We start from the raw sequence: 20,678 nt of genomic DNA, 5'->3' as shown, positions 1-20,678 counted from the left end.
GAAAATTGTATTGGCTATTACAGTTGAAATCCTTACACCCCCTGTGGAAGATGTGACCTTCATATTCCACACAGGGGGTGTAGATTTCAAATGGAGTCACCCATACAGGTCTCCCCTGTGTGGACGATTAAGGTAATGTATTCCATAGGGTATATGATTTCAACTGAAATAGCCCAATACAAGCAAACGGAATGTACCGGTACTGTAAAAGTGGTAATTTTTGTGTGTGTAATTTTTTTCGCTTTGCCGATTTTGAACTACAGTGCTTGTTTTAATTTTGCGATTTTGAGTTTTCTTACATCCCTAGTCCTATACTGTACATTAAAAGAACATATTTGTGTGTTTTTATTTTCACGGTAGCTGTGTTGTTGCGCGAAAAGCGCGTAAATTAATGTACCACAAACATTTCCACTATAAAAATGTGATAGAAAGAAGTGTAACTGTTTGTCTTGCACATGAACACCATTATACAAAGTACTGGTTGTCATTAAAAATTTCTAACCATATTTTAGCTGCAGATATCATAGTGGAATGGCTGTACGATGACATGATATTGATAGCATTTTAATAAGGTTGGTTTTGTCAATGACTGTCATATCCATATCAGCCTCAGGATGTCAGCTAAGGAAGATTCTCAAAGATCAAATTCAAGGGTCCTTATACTATAGTTGAACCACTGTATACAGTACTGGCATGATAGATAATGGGCTCCAATGATGGGCACCGGGTGTGTGGTAGTACTACATTGGTACCGGTGTTTGGTAGCACATTGGTATAGCGACAGTAACCAAGCTGCCACATGACATGGCTCATTAAGTTACATTGTTGAAATGACCCAAATGTTTATGTTTGGTTCAGTGAAATTGGGTTTTAAATGTCTAATTAAAAGTTTATGTTGCAATAATTGGATTATCATTGGATCTGAAATGTCAAATAATACAATAACCCACTCCCCATGAAAACAAGAATAAACACATAATGAGCCTAGAGCAAATATGCTGTGTGGGAATAAAAAAAATCCAGATTTATTCTTATGAAAGGCATTGAAGGCAAGCTCATTATTATAGGGCCTACTACCGCGGTATACAAGAAAGATTCAAAAATTCACTTATCAAATCAATGCACCAACAACCAACATTTGGATTGAAAAAGTCAAAAAAGGACATTATTTTTCAAAAATTATGAAACATGATCTTCATCCATGGTATTGTCCTTTTTAAAGACAATTCTTGTCAAACTAGAGTACAAAACTTAAAACTTCTAATCTATAGATTCATCCATAGTATTCCACATCTCTGAGTATTCGCTGTTGTAGTGCATGTTAGAATGTGACTGTTGCTAGGTCAACTAGATCACGCTTTCTTTGTTACGAACCACTGATCGAAATGATCACAACACAAAGCCTATGGCATATCAAAATTCGGAACAGGTGTATGAGCCCTGGCTTGGCGCTTTAGCAGTATTAAACCAATAGTTACTAATGACAGCAAATTCCAAGCACTGGTGAACTATTTACACATGTACACATACATCACATACAACCCCATCTAACCATGCTAACCACCAATTCAACCCTCAATCCTATTTTTATCCTCCTCCAGGAACAAGCCCACCTGGAGTTTGCTAATCATCCCTACATCAAGTTCACTACCACTGTAGTGCAGTGCCATCAGCCATACTGACACATAGACTAAACCATGACACAGATCATGGCTGGATTCCATGGGGTTAATGAAGGGTGAGTCAATGTGTCTGGCTAGGTGATGATTTATGCACAATTTGTTCAATTTGACCTCATTTCAGGTCACTACAAAACTTTAAATGCTTTTGCCTTTGGGTGTCTGTTGCTGCACAGCATGTTTGGAATTACATATACACCAAGAATTACAACATATTTTTGAGCCAAGAACCACAGGACCAACCCCCAGAATGTGTATTCATTTGACTAGCATTAAGAAACAGTTCAACAAATAGGACTAAAGTCGGTATATGGTGAAATGTGACTTTTCCCCAAATTTTAAGATTTTGAACAATAGTCCCAGGAAGAAAGTAAACACTGCTGTGAAAAGGTCAAAAGGGCTCAAATTTAGTACATTGAAAATGTTGAATAGTACAAATGTAGTTGGAACATATAGTAACATGTAACTGCTGTACATTGTACATGTACTGCATTCTGACATCATGTTTTCATGGATCGATGTAATCTGGTTTAAACATTTTTGCCATTTGAAAGCTGAAATTTCAATAAACGCATGAATATGTATTGTTGCATAGGTTAATATATCGTATAATTGGACCACAACCACTAAAGCTATTCAAGACAATCTAATTGGAAGTAGGAACTTAAAATTTGTTACCCAAAAATTGGACTCGCCCTGCCATTCATTATATTTTATACACCACATATTTCTAGATGGGGTCAGACTTGTGTGTAAACTCCACCAAACACAAACAAACTCCAGCTTTTGCAAAAATGAAAATCTTTTCCTCATTGAAAACCGGAGGTGAAAAGCCCACACAAAAAGTACTAATAGCTTTGTTACCATTTTCTTCCAATAAAATATGACACCTTAAAGTACATTTCTGATCGTTGACAGCGATTTCTATAATAATGCAACCCACACGTTCTATGGAGTTTACGGTTTATAATATACCTAAACCACTTCCAAGTTCCAGATGCAACTATTGAAATATTATGTACCCAAAGCTGAATCATAAAGTAGGTAAATATTATGGTATACCTGCACTGGTTTTTCTGTATCAATATTTACCCATATTTTATTCCCTATGATATTTTATCCTATTTCAACATATTGTTTTCCAATTAATCATACAAAATTAAACAAATCAATCAATCATGACAGAGGGACAGATATGAATTAGGTTATATCTATTGGACATCAGACTGTTTGATGTTTGGTTGTGCTCATTTTTTTCCCTCAAAGTTTTCCTGAACTTGACTCACCATTAACCTGGTTTTACAAAGATAACACTAGGATCCACAACATGCTCATCTATCAGGGTACACTTCTTTGACCCCTATACATTTGTACATTCATTGAATGATCTTTGAAAATTTGGGTACAAAAACTTGTACTCTGCAACTTGAGATCAAATTTTTCACTATGATTGTTTAATTGAGCTTATTGAACTACGCCACTGGGATGAGGCCATTGTGGTCCATAGATAGATAGATAGATAACAATCTTTATTCAGGGTAATTCATTCAGTTTACAAAAACTGGTCTCCCATGAGACCCTGATATAATTATTAATACATTGTAATTGAAAAGTACATGTATAAGATTTTAACATGTTTTACATATCAAGAGTTTAATTACATGATACAAAAGAAAAACAAAATTAAAATCAAGGTAATATTTACAAAGCAAGATGATAAAATGTAAAACATAAAACATGTATCATAACATACATGTAGTGCAATTTAGTACTGCACTACTACTACAGAGGTGGAAAGGTGTGAATTAAATGCTTATGATTGATTTTAACATATTCACATTCATTGAAGTAAGATTACTGCGGACATCAGAAGACAGTCCGCTCCACACTGAGGCACCTCTGTAAGAAAAAGTTCGCTTGCCTGAAATATTATTCCAAGAAGGCAAGACAAGGGTATTACAAGATTGACTTCTGGTACATTTCGAATGAATTGAAGAAGTAAAAATAAATTGCCATGAGAGGTAAGATGGAGCATCATGATGAAGACATTTAAAAACAATCACAAGAAGCTGTTTCTCCCATCTTTTGTTTAATCTGTCCCAAGAAAGTGTATTCATCATATCAGAAATGGGTGTTCTAATGTCGGCGGGCAAAAGGACACGAGCAAGTTTGTTTTGAAGAATTTGGAGAGAATTACAATGCTCAGAAATGCAGTTTGACCAAACAGGACTGCAGTAATCAAAATGTGGAAACACCAATGCATTGGCTAGTAAATTTAGTGTGGCTGGAGGAAGATAAAACTTAACTCTGCGAATGACACCAATACGTTTAGAAATAACAGAAGAAATATAATCAATATGATCATTCCAAGTTAAAATTGGATCAAAAATGACCCCCAAATATTTAAATTTATCAACCCTTTCGATAGTCTCATTACCATAGATAAGTGAAATGTCATCAAAATTTTTCAAAGTATGATTTGTTCCAAAAAGCATGTACTTAGTTTTCTTAATGTTAAGAGTAAGCTTGTTGATTTCAAACCACCGAGCAATTTTTAACAAGCAATCATTCATTTGAGACTGAAGAGCATTCGAGGTCTGATTATCCAAAAAGCAAAGTTGTATCATCAGCATACATAACACATTTACAATCAATACATTCAGGAAGAGAATTAACATAAATTATAAACAACAGTGTACCTAAGATCGAACCCAGCGGAATGCCGATGTTAACATTCTTAAAATCAGAGAGTGTAGAGTTAACATTGACTGATTGTATTCTACCACTTAAGTACAAGTTAAACCAATTTAAAGTGTTACCAGTGACACCATAGCTATGAAGCTTTTGAAGAAGAATTTCGTGATTTACAGTATCAAAAGCTTTTTTGAGGTCCAGGAACAATGCTCCTGTGACAACACCATGATTCATATTATTTAAAATGTAGTCAGAAACATCAATAAGAGTAGTAGCAGTAGAGTGATTACGTCTGAAGCCAGACTGACAAGGGTTTAAAATGCTATTTTCAGTGAAGAAATTGTAAAGTTGATCATGAACACCTCGCTCAATAATCTTAGAAAGAACAGGAAGCACAGAAATTGGTCTATAATTATTTACATCATACTTATCACCATCCTTATGAATAGGAGTAATTTTGGCTTGCTTCCAGTCATTTGGAAAACAAGATGTAGAAAGCGAAAGATTACAAATATAAGCCAGAGATTTACATATAACTGGAGCAGCCAATTTTAAAAGCTTTACATCAAAATTACTAATACCAGGTGATTTGTTGTTATTCATCTTACAAATTTCATCAAAGACAAATTCAGGTGTAATATAATCAAAACAAAATTGAGCATTAACACGATTACCCAGAGCACATTCTTTGTCATCATAATCATTACTGTTAAATTTAGTGGCAAGACTGTTTCCAATTGATGCAAAAAACTCATTGAATTTGTCCGCAGTTTCTTTATCATTAGCTGTGATTCCTTCATTAGATTTGACAGCATGAACGGAAGACTTATTGTCAGGAATCAACTTTTTAATAGTAGACCACAACTTTTTAGAATTATTTACATTTTCATTAATAGCATTACAGCAGTAAGTCTTTTTCAAAGACTTATTCAAATTATTAACCTTATTTCTTAACACTTTAGCAGTCTTCCAATCTTCAGGATTGTTGGTTTTGTGTGCTTTCTTGAAGTAGTAATCTCTATCTTTAGTTAATTGAATGAAGTCCCTAGTAATCCATTCAGGAAGTGGTGATCCTTTCACAAGCTTTTCTTTTATAGGTGCATGATCATCACAAACATCATTGAATAGTTCTTTCCAAACACTTAATGCATCATTAACATTATTACAATTTAAAACTTTTAAATTTAATGCATCATTAACATTATTACAATTTAAAACTTGCATAGTGATAGGCCTGTACAAAATGATCAAATTGAAAAATCAATACATTTACTGGACGTTGGTCCGGGGTATTGTTTTAATTTTTGGAAACAAAATTCACATCACTCCTGCCATCACTCCCTTTAAAAAACATGTCATGAGCCAAAATTTCCCCTAAAATTCAAAAGATTGTATCCACTTTTTTATATCCAAAATTTTTTAATTCCCTCCCCTGCATAAATGACCTGTCTCTTTAGCTACATGTACATATGAGCAAAACTGCTCAGTATTCAGTCTTTTGTTAACTTAATACCATAAAATATGTGTGGTAAAAAAAGGGGTTAAAGAAATGTTTGGTTTCCAAGTATAAATCCACAGATTTGGTTATAAATATTAGGGTAGACAGGTCCCATTTATTGTTTCTGGTTGGATTTGCCTACTTGAGAGTGCAGTTCTTGACCATTAACTTTCAACTGACCCCAACAGAACTGTGTAAACCTTTGAGAGGTTTAGAAACTCAGTTTAGCCTGACCAGTCATACATAATACAGCCTGGCATCCTAGACTAAAGCATTTTGAGGAAAGCCTTCTTTCTTTTGAGGTCAATATCCATTTTAATAAAGCTCTCAAAACATTCCACTAAAGGCAGTTCATATTGGACGGGCTAAGTAAGGAAAATAAATACGTACTTGCCCATATGACTCTGCATAGAAGGAAGAAAGGTAATTTAGAATTCGGAGGCTGGAGATGATGAAATACTGATCAAGAAGTTTGTTTTCAGAGTAAATCCTGAAGAATTTCATTTTGGACCAGATCTGAAATGGACCCAACTCACAAACTGCGCAAGTGACCCACATTTTGGAAATTAGTCACTACTCCCAACTCTTTAATTTTAAAGTCACTGTACATGTACAAATATACATTGTAGACAGTGAAAATGAGAAATGAGAAAAACTTATGCAACCAGTTTGATGTTTGTGAAATTCAAGGTGCTGTTTCACACTAGATCTGATAAATATTTTATGTGTGCAAAATTTTGCCCCAGTCTCCCATAAGTACATCACAAATGTATCAAATAGTTCATAACCAACCAAGCGTGTTTGTAAGGATGGGGATTTGGTACGAAGTGTCGGAGTCAGGTCGCTGTACCTCGGTGACCTTTTACATGTATGCAATGGGATAACATGAGAGCGCATTCCCCTTAGATAACCCAACCACATGATTAAATGTAAGGTTTTTATGTGTCTTGTGGTTTGCAAGTCTGATGACAAAATGTGTGAAAACAATTGAAAATAATGAAGAAGCATTAGAGTTCTTCAATTAAAATGCTGAAGTTGCTGAACTTAAGATCATGAAGGCATCATGTTCAAAGCCAGGTCAAATCATTTTATGACACCAAAAATACATTACCGTCAACAAATTATGTGGCATCTATGTCATGAGCACACAAAATGCTTTCTCCAACCAAATTGGAAAAAAGAAAGCACTCCAAATTATTGTACATGATGTAGATTATAAAATTCCTTTACCAAAATAAGATCTTCACTCCAAACAAATGGCAACTACAAAGGTGTAGCCAGCGGGGGCAAAGGGCAGCTTCCCCCTTCCCCTCGTGGGATGCTGGCCGCCCTGATATTTAAGATTTTTAGGCCTTTCCTGTACTTTTTAACCCATTTTGACCATTTTCATCAAAGTTTTCCCCCTGAAAGTTGCCTTGGACTCCTTGCCCCCCCCCTCCTTTACCCATCCTCTGAAAAGTGCTGGCTATGCCACTAATGGCAACAAACATTGGGAAGGCCCACACACTTTTTCTAGACCTAATTATGCTGATGCAACCTATTTTGTTTCCATTGTGCGAATCCTGGTTATAAATCCAAGATGAATTAGATTATGTCAAGACAAATAAATTATGTGGAAAATTGCGAGACATTAATGATGTTTTGTGCGAGACTCCATCATCATTTTTCATTCCTCCGATACACTTCCCCTTGCCACTGCAGACATAAAATAGTCGTAGATGTGCAACCCTCATGCATTCTCACTTCTCAGACAAAATCACATGATTATGTTCTGGGGGCAACATTAATGTTCCCTTCACCTAGGATTGGTACATAAATCTCGAGAAAGTTACGAGACGTTTGAGAATATAAACAAGAGCAATTGTGACCCTCTTTTCACAGCTTCTGAAAAACCCCATTTTTGTCAGTCAAGTGTGCAATGGTTTCAGACACCATGGGAACTGGTATCAAAATACTGGAATTATAGGAATATCATCAACACAATAAATGGTACCTGGTTATCATGGTTATCTCTTCCCCTGCAAGAGTACCTGAAGCTCTTTTTTACATATTCAGCAAACTTATTTGCCATCAAAATTAGACTAATATTGAAATTTATTTCAAATTAGTAATATCCTCATCTGCAAACTGTTCTTTTCCAAGTATTCTAAAGTACAAGGTACAGTTTCACTGTTGAATTTGGAAGCATTCTCATTTCTCAAACATTTGGGGTAAAGTTCGTACTAATCAAAAGATCTTTTAATTACTGGGTACATTTACTGTATTGTTCTGAAACATGTATCAATATAATCATGGTGGCACATGAAATTTTCCCACCATTATCTGACTCTAAGTTTAATTATTGAAATATTTGTGATCCAACCGTTCACACCTAAATCTGATAGGATATTATTAATATCATTTACGCTGTAAATAGCATCGTTAGGAACATCTTGATTATTTTCCAATAAGCTTAATCCTCCATTCATGATTTAATAATCAGTAATATTCCTGTTTTGTGCATTATTTCTAAGCCCCAACCACTCTGACCATTTCCAGGCTCTGACACACATGCCTATGATATCAAACTTGTCCTCATGGTAACCTTTTGTCCCAACCATCTCAACACCATCAGACTGAGCTTAAACCAATCCACACCCCTAAACCACAGCTAAACTCCTTTAAACCATGTTTAAGAAACATGTCATGATCCCATAATCCAGGTCACAAGGGTTTCCCTGAATAGCTTATCTGTTTAATGATGCCATAATTCAGGTCACTGACAACTTCAGGTTTCCTTGAATAACTTACCATAATTAATGAACTTTAATTACAGTTAATGACCTGATGAGCGATTCATCCTTGCCAATGACCTTTGATTGCAAAAATTTACGAAATGGTTCACTACACTTTCTGTGATCAATAATTAATGGGGATGACGGCGACGACGACAGTAGTATGGATTCCACACGTGTGTGCAGATACTATAAAATTAATAAGATTTTTAACCTGATTAGATTCGCATAGTTTCAATACATGGAATGTAATTCAATTACGCTTCCACAATGGATGCAATTATCTGTAATCATTACGAAATGCTAACTATGCGCTTTGGTTTACACATCGTTGTTTTCGCCATTGATATACTAGCAATTTCTTATTGACAGCAAGTAATATTGGGTCGAACCTTCATTAATATTGGGACAATTAATTATTTAAACTTGAGAAATAAGATCACTGAAGGTTGTTTGTTTACATGTATTTGTTTAAAACCAGTTGGTCCAGGGGGACACACACTTGGGTCTTGACCAGGCTCAAGCAAATTGCTTAAGCCAAGGTTTTAAAGCTTAAATATAAGCATGCTTTCATATGAACAAAAAATAAAGAACAGGTTTGAGGAAAAAAAGCAAGGAAAAGAAAGGCTACTCCCAACGAATTAGTCTTTGGGTCGAGAAATAAGAAATTGGGAATGGGAAGTTGCTGTAGTTGCACTGATTCAACAGTTTCCCTGGGCTCCCTGCAAAATTACAACATTTGATGAACCTGTTGAAACCTTAATTCACTTTAATTTGAATTAATTTATAACAAATATTTGAACTATCACTGTCTGTATGCTATTTGCACACAAGGATGCTACATGTAAGTTACAAACTATCTATGGATAGTTGGATATATCATGTTTATTGCATTCACTATTTTACAGTAATTCATCATGCAACACACAAGCTAGACAAGACAAGACTCGGGCTCATCAATTATCGGTATTGCTGTACAGAATGTAGATGCATGGGTTATGGGTAATACCACAGGGGTCAAGAGTTCAACTTCAATTGAATTTTGGGGAGATTAAACTTGTCAGACTTCATGTTATTAAGGATGTTCAGTTTGTGATGATTATCCGTCAAATTAACCATAATTTATATAAAACTTCACTGATCCATACATCAATCCATACATCATCAGCAATCAGGATTATATTATCTATAAAACTAAACAATATTGATTATTCAATTTGTTGTCTGAACATGTTGTGACCACATGTATAATAATGAGCTTTTTATTTGGAAAAGTTGAAAAGGCACTTGTATCAAAAAGGCCCCCTTTCTGTCAATGTCATCTGTAGATTTAGTATACAATGTATAGAGATAGATGTAAATCACACTTATAGGTTAGACAAATTATGCATTTTTCCCCAAAAGACTTGTAATGACATTTACAACATGTATCACAGCTCAAATGGCATGTGTGCATCCATGCAGTAAAGTTTTGTAAAATATCCAATCTTCCAAAATGCAATGCAGCCTACGCGATGAAGCATTTGTTTTTTTCAGAAGAAGAAAAATATCTCTTTCATACAAGTGCAAAATAGAAATGATATCATTCTGCGGGTCATATGGTATGTGTGCTTTCATGCGAGCAAGTCATGTATAGGCTCAAAATCTGCGTCAGCGCCATGTACATGATCATACCGGGCATACATGATAATGATGATAACTCGTCGTCGACTAGACTTGGAAGAGGACTCCGTCATGCGTGTCGTGATTTCGTTAATGCAATCCCCTGGTGAATATTACCCATGAATGAAAGTGATATAGGAGCAAACTGGTATGTATAAATAGAATATGTTGTATCGGAGCTGAGAAAAGCCCTACAGGTCATGGGAACTGGAGGATGAGATCTGACTGTTATCATTGTTATACATTACTATATAGAGTATTCTGATGTTTGAACACCAGAATGAGTAGAAATAGTTTTGGTGCAAACCAATCAGTGCAGAGGAGATGCACTTGGGTCCTGATGGGACCATGGCAGGCTCAAGCAAGGCTAAAAATTCTTCTTCTAAGCATGCTGACTTTGCTTATACAGAAAGAAGTGAAGAATGAAACATGTTGTTGCTGAGGTTTTTTGTTTGTTAGGGGTGGGTTCCCCCACCCCCAATGTAGACCAGTCCAGACTGCAAAATAATCCTGATACATGTATGTGTGAGAAATACAAAATGCAGGCATTCTGTACTAGTACTAGTGATGTAGTCTGAATATACCCCAACACCTTTAGAATCCAGCCTGAATCATGCATTCTGAACAGTATGTACACAGACAACATGCAGACTAATCTAGTTCGATGTGAATGTAAAAGTGACATCTGGATACCAGTCATAGCATCCCTATCTGTAATGTGCACTGATTAGTGCATCCTCTTCACACCAAGGTAAAAGTTGGCATCAGTAAAATTGCAAATTGTATGATAATGTGATGCTCACTGAATTGTACATTATGATGACATTACAGCTGCATCACATTTATCATTATGATGACACCTGTTGTGTTTATATTGCAATTATTAATGCGGAAATATATTTCAATTTGAGGAGGAAGAAAAATGTGATATGTATTCAATCATCCATGATTCAATTTAAATTCATTTGCATTGAAAACTGCTTTAGTTGTTGTTTTTGTACATTGTATAAATTATTTCTTTTTGTTTTTTCCCTGTTTTCACTTGCAAATGCAATGAATTTTAAGTTATTACACTTTTATGGGTAATGCCCTACACTACATATTTCTACAAGCAAAGAGCAAGCTTGGTTTAGATAATATGAAAGTACCAGGCTTTTATATTAATGTTGGTATCTCTAGTGACCTGTCCTGCTGCACCATCATCATCATTTGGCATCATCATCCTCTCACTAGGCTGCGCAGGATCCACAACATGCTCATATATCAGGGCACAGTTCTTTAACTTCAATACATTTGCACATTCAATGAATGATCTTTGAAAAATTTAGGTACAAAAACTCATACTCTGCAACTTGAGGTCAAATTTTGCACTGATTGTGTAATTGAGGTTATTGAACTATACCATTGAGATGAGGCCATTGTGGTCCATAGTGGAGATTCAGGTTACAAATTCACATCCAGGAGTAGAAATGCAAGATTGAGGCCCTATCTGCAATAGCTGCCCTATACACAATTAATACACAGGTAATTTCTGCATTCTATATTATACACATATATGTACATGTACATATCTAAAATATGACACCTGGCAGCTACATGTATTGCAGTTGGGCCTTCGTGCACTATACATTTTTGTAAATTCCCTTGATATTGTACATGTACTCCAATACTCTAGCCTGAGAGGCTATGGAACAACCCTACTCCAAAAAAAGTTCACATTTAATGTTTCATGTTCGACCAACTTATCTACATTGTGGACCCTGCGGTTAGTACATGTAAGCTCAAAAAGCCTCAGTAAGTGCCGACTCAAAAAAACCTAGCTACAAACGAAAAGACCCAAGTACAGACTTCCTGTACGGTAGCTGCAATTACCTTTCACATAAGAGTTTCTGGTATAACATTCCCCAAAACATGTAATTAAGTCTTCATTAAACCCAAACATTGAAGTACTTTGAAGCCCGATGATGCATAGTGCGTATAATAATTGAGTGGTACTTGAATAATGAGAATGTTCTACTGCAAGTAAACCGGTTCGTATTAAAATAATGGGAGCACTCGTATTTATACAATTGACTATCAGACTTGTAAAAAGCCGAGCTTTAATTGGTTTCGACACAGACTCCGCCCCGTCGTTTACTCCAATTTTGAAAAATGCCATTCTTTAAAGATCAATTATTCGTAGGCATGATTACAATTTTATGTAATAATTATCCATTCATTGTGCAAGCAATAAGCTCCTAATACATCCATCCGTTTGTATGCTTCAGTCGGCTATCATAAAATAAAATGACATAGCTATACATGCGGGCACACGCTGCACCACTTGGACGGGCTCCTTCATAAAATGCAGAGTCCAAGAGTATTCTACCGTTAATGCGTTATGGTTGAATACCGATGCACATCCGCACACCTCCAAACTGCACGCACGATTTAGCACCACCCTGGTGCTCTGACATGTACCCCGGCCGTTTCATCTTCATCGTTATCATCCTTCTTTAAAATGGGAATAATCGGCGGAGGAAATTTGCACTCTGTTTGGCATTCGCTTTGGAGTGCATGCCTCATTGATTTCGATGAATCAGAATCTCAAAAACTAACTTCCAAAATGGCATTCCAATGCATAGGTAGAATCAGTAATTCACAATTATACCCAACGATTGACGATGACTAACACATCTACTCAAGTACATCTTTTATAGAATTGAACTTAGGCATCCTTTTTACACCCCCCTACCTTTCATCATCGCTAACACTATTATCTCATTCCCTTAAGACCCAGTTCAATCAACTGTACATAATGCTGTGTACAGAAATCAAGCAATGTGTATTCTGGCTATCACACCACCATCATACCCGGCAACAAATGAGTCATTTTTGCCCACCTTTAATGTTGCGGAATGAACTGGGGCATTGACTTCTCAAGGTGTTCAATAAAAGTAGATCTTAATCGAAAATTTTACAAGTCACTTTTATATCAAGTCCCACTCTATCTAGATGTTCACTCTTGGCCAAGGATCACACCATTTTTTAATGCTCCACAAATGATGCACTTTTTCTCTGTGACAGCGAAATAATTTGTACAGATCACAAAAATGAGTTACTGGGTATTCCAAGTTGAAATCTATACCCCCTATGGAAGACATGCCACACAGGGGGTGTAGTTTTCAAATGGAGTCACCCATTCAGGTAACCCTGTGTGGAAGATTACTAAATCATGTCTTCAATAGGGAGAGTATGGATTTCAACTGGAATAGTTGAAAATATGCCTTCTGACTTGATCAAATTCCCAACTCTTGACATTCTACTTTCGTATGATGCAAAACTCCCCAAGACTAACATTAATTTTGTACCAATCATGTTTTTATATTTTGCCAAAATTTGCAGCACATTGTGTCTACACTCTACATGTACATGTAATGTGGACATGTATACATGAAATACTAAATTTTTAGGTAATTTCCAATTATATTCTGTTCATTGCGAAAATTGAACATCACATCTGACTGTAGATGTAACTTATGTCCATAAATTCACTTCAATATACAATGTATACTTGCAATCATCCAGGCGGCGAGTGGCATGATAGAGCCGGCAACTTGTGAAACCGCCTGGCCGTATGGCATTTTCCATATACTGGTTAGTTTTGTGGGGTTCATTATCGAACCCCAACGGTTTTAGCTTGTATTTATATTATTTATTAACATAGGCTTATTTGTTTATGATATTTCAAGCGTTTTAAAATTTCAAAATAATCCCATTCAATTACACGGTTGACGATGAAAATTTACTGAATTTAGAGAATTCACGGCGACCACCACCTGCAATCATCATAGCTTCTCCCTTTAACCTACAGCTATACCTTGACTCTATCATGTACTTGTATAGATTTTTACGAGAACTGTTTCAGACTGAATAGCTAATGTAGTCTAGAATATACAGCATTCACTAGATCACTGATGAGCCTGGTAAGCCATCCATGCCTGCATCATATGAAATATATTGTTGTTTATATCATATTTCCAAAAGAGTAGTCTCTTCACGTCCAATATTGATTTTAATAAATTTTGTGATGTCAATTTCGATCAGAGTTTGTTCGCCCACAGTACAGTAAGGCATCGTCTTGTTGTGTGGTGTTGATGTAACAAACATCGTAACCACAATATTGTGTGAGTGTGTTTGTAGTTTGAAGAATGGATGTCCATGATATTTTGTTGTGCGTAAGCTGTGATTGTATGTGTACATGTACATGTATGCATAATGGTCCTCATGTATGGGGTGGGGTGTGAGAGGGTGGGGTGTGCGAGGGTGGGGTGTATATTTGAGGGTTGATTAGGGCTCCTGAGGTTGCCTGTATGGATTTTGTAATGGAGGGTTTCGGTGTCATGTGTATCGGGGTGTACATGTAGGGGTGTTAGTAATTATTGAGGGTGTGTGTGGGATGATGGGATGTGGGTGGGGTGTGTACATGTTGTATGTGTGTGTTTGAGGGTTGGGTGTGCATGTGATGGGGTGTTTTAATGGAGGACTTTTGTATGTGTGTCATGTGATTTACACATAATGGTCCACATGCGGGGTTGACAGGGTGTTGGGGTGTGTGGGGGGTGCTAGTGCTGGGGGGGGGGTTGAGTGGGGTGTGTTTGAAGGAAGGTTGTTGTGTACTTGTTTGAGGGTGCATCTGATTGGGCTACTGTGATGTAGTGTTATTAATGAATTTAATGAAGAGTTAGTGTGTTGTGAGTTTTTGGGGGGGGGGCATACATGTAGGGGTGGGGTGTGAAGGAGTGTATAGGGGTGTGCTCATAAAATATCTTGCATGTGTTGAACCTTGAATATAATACGTAATGTCCGTATGTACATCTGAAGAGGATGGTTGAAAGATCAATGACCTCATCTTTGAAATATTTATGTAAATTTTTTTAATTAGATCCAGGAACACCTGCCCATTTAATCTTATTGCCACAAAATGATCACAATTAATCATCACAAATATAATAACCACAATTTGAAAACTAGAAATTACAATTTACACTGCTAGGAATATTAGCATGCATATTTGCTGTTAAAGGTACAGTATTTTGCTGATTCAGTAGGAATTTTGGGACTATTATTTTTCTGGTAATACTAGGGCATTTAACTCATATGTTTTATGCAGCTAACCATTTTACTCAGCTGAGGGTTGCATGACATCATTATTTGTTTTAATGAATAACAAGGACAGTTTCATTTCCACTGCCCATAAGTTTTTTTAGCATTTTCTCCATTAACAGCTCCATATTCATAAAATACCTTTAAAATATTTCCAAATAGCAAACGAAAAAAGTTCTATGACCTACTGCACATTAAAATCCACTTCACATCTGTAGTTCAATAAAATATAATTAGCCTCTGTGGTTTATATGTTATTACTTTTTATATCTAGAACAATTCAATGTGCATCCACAATAATATAGATTAGAAAAGCTAAGTATTGAAAAAAATGACTGTAGCATCGCCATTCTGTCGTACACACTACTACTAGAGATAGTGCTTGCTGCACTGAGTCCCACTAGAATCCAAAACATGCTCATAGTCATTACACAGTTCATAAACCCCAATATGTTTGTACAGTTATACATTGACCTTTGAATGTGTTGGGTACAAAAACTCAATCCCACAACTTGAGGTTACATTTTGAGATGTGACTGTTGAATAGGAGGTTAATGAACTACACATTGAAAATGAGAGTATTTAATGCTCGCTGCAGTCCCCACACCCACTCCCTCCCAGGGCTCGATGAGATGGTAATTTTCATCCAAATGATCAATATTAATTCGACTGAAATTGTTTTTAGTCGTGAGTGATATTGGACGTTTGTTGTTACGCTATAGATATAGAGAAATTAATGTGGAGTCGTAATGATGAGGTTGTTATAAGGTCAGAGATGCACAGTTTGACTCTTGAGTGGATCATTGGCGGGATGGGAGTTTAATTTGATGTTAAATTATTTTTATATCTTATTTACTGATTAAATTAACTGTATGGAATTTGATTGTAAATCGTGTTGAACAATTTAAATTGAGAGACAAAATGCAAGTGCTCCAGTAAAGAAAAACAGTGTCATTATTACTAAACTATCCTTAAAATGCAAAATATCCCTTCTTGTTTCTGTTTGTTTGTCTTGTCCAAATAATATACCGGTAATATAATACATGTGGGTTTATAAGCGTAATACATATGAAAACTTCGGATGTAAACATATCATACACATGTACATGTACAGTGTGGCTTACATGCAGTGGATATCATATTATTGATCACATGGATGATAAAATTGCTTCTAATATCATTTGCCCGTTCATTTTTATCCCGAAATACATTGTAACATGCTCCTCGCAAGAATCAAATTGGATTTGATAGAAAAATGCAACGATCCTGTAATTTGAGCCCAATACCGTGTGACACCGCAACATAATTTCCACTGTAAATTCTCTTAAATTGAAAATTCTTTATTTTTCCTCCATTACACTCTCGGCTCTCGCTGTCAAATTTTAGATATGTAAGCAGATACATAATACCAGTAGTATCCTCTCCGTCCATTTTTGCCTCTGGGTCTAGGGAAATCAAGTACAAAATCCTTGCATAGGGCAATGTTATTGTCCGCAATGCCGCCGATTACTATTAGACAGCAATTCCCATATTGGGAAAGATGGGTAATTAGTCTCTGTCACAGAATATATCTGATCAATTTTATGTGGTTTATGCAAGCAGATCAACCAATTTGCTTCATGATGCTATCACAATGAAGATGCCAGGATGAGGCAAGTGAAGCACTAGCATTGGTAACAGGTTCAGATACATTTTACTTCTGAATCAAATTCAAAATCGTTACATGGCCGAGGAATTTTTGAATAAACCATAGTTTTGTCTCAAATTCTAAAATAACTAGCAACTAATTTCTGAGCTAATTTATATTGCCTCACTTTTTTATGAAAGTGTTCCTTTTTTGTTCCTTCTTTTTTTTAAATATTATTTTTATTCTTTAAATCCACTGCAATGAAATCAACAGACTGACCATCACTTGAACAATTTTTTTGTGCACCCTATACCTCCTCAACATAATAATGTGCCTTGGACAAACAATTTTGATTTTCTATCACAAACTATTTAAAATCCAAAACCACAAGAATAATAATGTAAAACCCTGACTTAGCCTCACACACTAAAGCCACAAGTTAGTCTCCAATCTATCCTATTCTATGCGTGCATTTTCCAAACCACGCACGAACACAATTTAGCTGACGTTGAACTTGCATTGAATAATATTGGAAGTGAACTGTACAAGTAGTGAGCCAAGGCAGCCTAAGGCCTGCGGGCCAGTAATTACTTTTACGTGCTGTTGGATTGAATTCGGACGACAAAGATTGACTTGCTCACTCGCTTTATAACTTGTTAGATAGGCTACCTTGCTCTGAGTTGCTCGTCTTAGAGGCGGTGCATGATGTGTTTACTTATAAAGAAGATGGAAAAACAGATTTGACTTCTATCAATCTATAGTATACATTTGTATGCATGTACATCTGCTTGTGGCATACATTTTTTTGTATAATCCCAAATTGTTTGTAATAGATGTTTAGATCACTTTTATTTCTTTTATCACTTTTGCACTTATATTTCTTACTTATCATGACATATGATTATAAGATAATGTTCCTTCGACTGAGGACTATAGTTAATATACTTGTGCAAAATTCAGTGGAAAGATCAAATTTTCTGCTCTTTATGCAGTTAGAATTCTGTATCCATGTATGCTGCATGTGTACATGACGCTTAATAAATGCTGCATACATGTACCCCCCAAGTATATCCTTCAACTTCAATCAATTATTGTAAAAAGATGTTCAGAATTCTCCCTACATTTTCTCCATCATACTTGTGATCATACCCTATTTTAGAAGACTTAGTCAAGTCTAAGGCAATCATGGACACACTGGCGTCCCTCCACAACAAATTCTCAGGCAAAACATGAGTTTCCCCTCGTCTCAGCTCGCTCTTAAACCGAGACAAGAAGATGCAAAGTGCCGTAAGAGTTTGCGAAGAAGCGTACACGATCATAACCACAGTGTATTTCCGCACACAAGAGGAGATCCTGATGGAACACGCTGTACGGTATCAACCGTTAAAGCTTTTCTTATTTTTTTTCACAACTTCGTGTCAGGTGCGTACATGTATTCCTATCACACACAAGTGAGAGGTCTGTAACTCTCTTAGCACTTCAACACTGTGTACAGCAGGATATTTTTACAAGATTCTTATTTTTGTGTTTTTCATCGTTAATTTCAGATCCAAACATTTTACCTGCAAAAGCAACCTATTTTGACCCACAGGGTTTAATGTGCAGATCTTTGTAAATGCGAATATTAAAACAAACTTCAAAACTGTTTAAAACTGGAAAAATTGTGAAAAATTACTAAAATTTTGCCTTACGAAGATACAGCATCTCTGTAGATCCGTACATGTACATGTACATGTAGGTGTCCTTAAGTGTGTTGTTTGTGAGCTGTTTTATCAATTATAGATTGTCAACGAGCCGACCCTTAATATGAAGATAATGTGAACATTGAACGAGCCGACCCTTAAGAAGATAATGTGAACGTGATGTATGTGCAATTAAGCTGCTCTTGAATGAAGATTATATGTCTGCTTTGTTGTTTACTGATAGTGGTTTTTAACGATATTGATTATTGGAATATTTTTGTGTCCATAACCATTTTGGATAGGCACTGGCAGTGGCATATAGAACAATATTACCAAGTTTTCCCGCTCCCAGAATCACTCAAAGTTGTAATTTTAATGTGAATTTTTGTGAATTTTGTTCTGGTATTTCTTTGAGCCGGGTCGGACATGCCCTGCTTCCCCCCTCCCGGGTTGGTACGCTACTGCTGGGGGAGTACTGGGGTTCAAATCCTACTTACCCCATTATTTGTGCTGCCACTAGATGACTGCGGATACACTGTCCAGCCCAAGGTTGGAAATGATGAAGTATTATACACATTTACTGAAAAAGAAAGAAAAAAACAATGTTACCAATTTGTCTGAAAATGATTTATAAAATAACATAAATGATGATAAAAGACACAAGAATTTAAGAGTGGTTTTCATTTTTTCACTGCTTTTTATTATAATTAACTCGCCCATGGATGCATTGCATCACTCCAAAACTAATCAAGAAAATAATCAACCGGTCCCATGTAACGCAACTTTCTTTGCTTCAGGCCCCATGAATGCATACAGCTGCCATACTTTATTATAAGAGTAAACAGCGCTTTACACAACACTAAAATGATATTATTTTCTCCACTCCTTTATTGCTTCATCCACTAGATACTATGTAATACAATATGACAGTGCCATGATGCATTTATTACACAGTTATCCAGTATTTACACTCAAGATAATATACATGGACACTGAGAGTGAGAGGATGAGAGCATGAGAGAGGAGATAGTGAGGGGGGACCGGGAGGAGAGATGGAGAGAGGAGGGAGAGGAAGAGGAGGAGAGAGGAGGAAGGGAGAGAGAGGAGGAGGAAGAGGAAGAGGAGGAGGAGAGAGGAGGAGAGTGATGATCAGGATCTTCTAGTCTATGTGATATAAGCTTACAATGAACATTACATGTTTAGCACCTGGAGAGGGAGGGAGTGAGGGGAGGAAGTGAGTTGAGGAGAGAGAGAGAGAATATCCATGGCACAAAGAGGAGGAAGCCCGGGGGAGGGAAAGTATCCAGGGTGAAGTGGGAGGAGGAAGAGGAAGAGAGAGAGAGATGGGGAGAGAGGGTGAGTTATGATCAGGATCTGATGATGATAAGCTTAATACATGTACATGTATGTTTCGATAGAGGAGGAAACCAAGGTGAAGGAGGGGGAAGTGAGAGGGGAGAGAGATGAGAGAGAGATTGATGATCAGGATCCTCCAAGGGTGCTTTACACCAAGTTTAGAAAAATATGAAAATTCTCTTTTTAAAATAAACCAAATTTAATACCGTAATACACATCCATAGAGAATCAAACAGGTATCTAAATCACCTCACAATGGGCCCCTTGCTACAATTCTTACTGTGGGCTCCATAACCACATACCTCCCATTAACCTATTGCAATTCTCAACCCTTTTGCACTTGACATTAATTTAATAATCACAACACCATAATGAATTCAAAAACAACTCCCTAAGGCAGTCAGAAATTCAATTTATTCAAAGTTATAATCAACCATAAATAATGCCCTCTGCCTATCTTTACTTTAGCTATCTCATTTGCATAATAAATCGTGTCTATTTGGCATCATCATTTTGTATTTAACCAAATTATGTATCACAGCTAGTGCAAAAGTGTTTAGT

The 20,678-nt window shown here is 36.3% G+C and overlaps 1 protein-coding gene across 1 annotated transcript in view; it reads right to left on the bottom strand.

Moving 5' to 3' along the window:
• The window catches only part of LOC140157067 (ephrin type-B receptor 2-like), a 393,532-nt gene that overhangs the window by 362,949 nt on the left and 9,905 nt on the right, over window positions 1–20,678 (bottom strand). Inside the window, 1 exon segment of the mRNA XM_072180133.1 lies at window positions 19,259–19,341. Within this exon segment, the coding sequence (XP_072036234.1) occupies window positions 19,259–19,341 (83 nt within the window).

Source organism: Amphiura filiformis, chromosome 7, assembly GCF_039555335.1.
Source record: "Amphiura filiformis chromosome 7, Afil_fr2py, whole genome shotgun sequence".
Taxonomy (NCBI): Eukaryota; Metazoa; Echinodermata; class Ophiuroidea; order Amphilepidida; family Amphiuridae; genus Amphiura; species Amphiura filiformis.
This window is presented reverse-complemented; position numbering and strand designations above follow the sequence as displayed.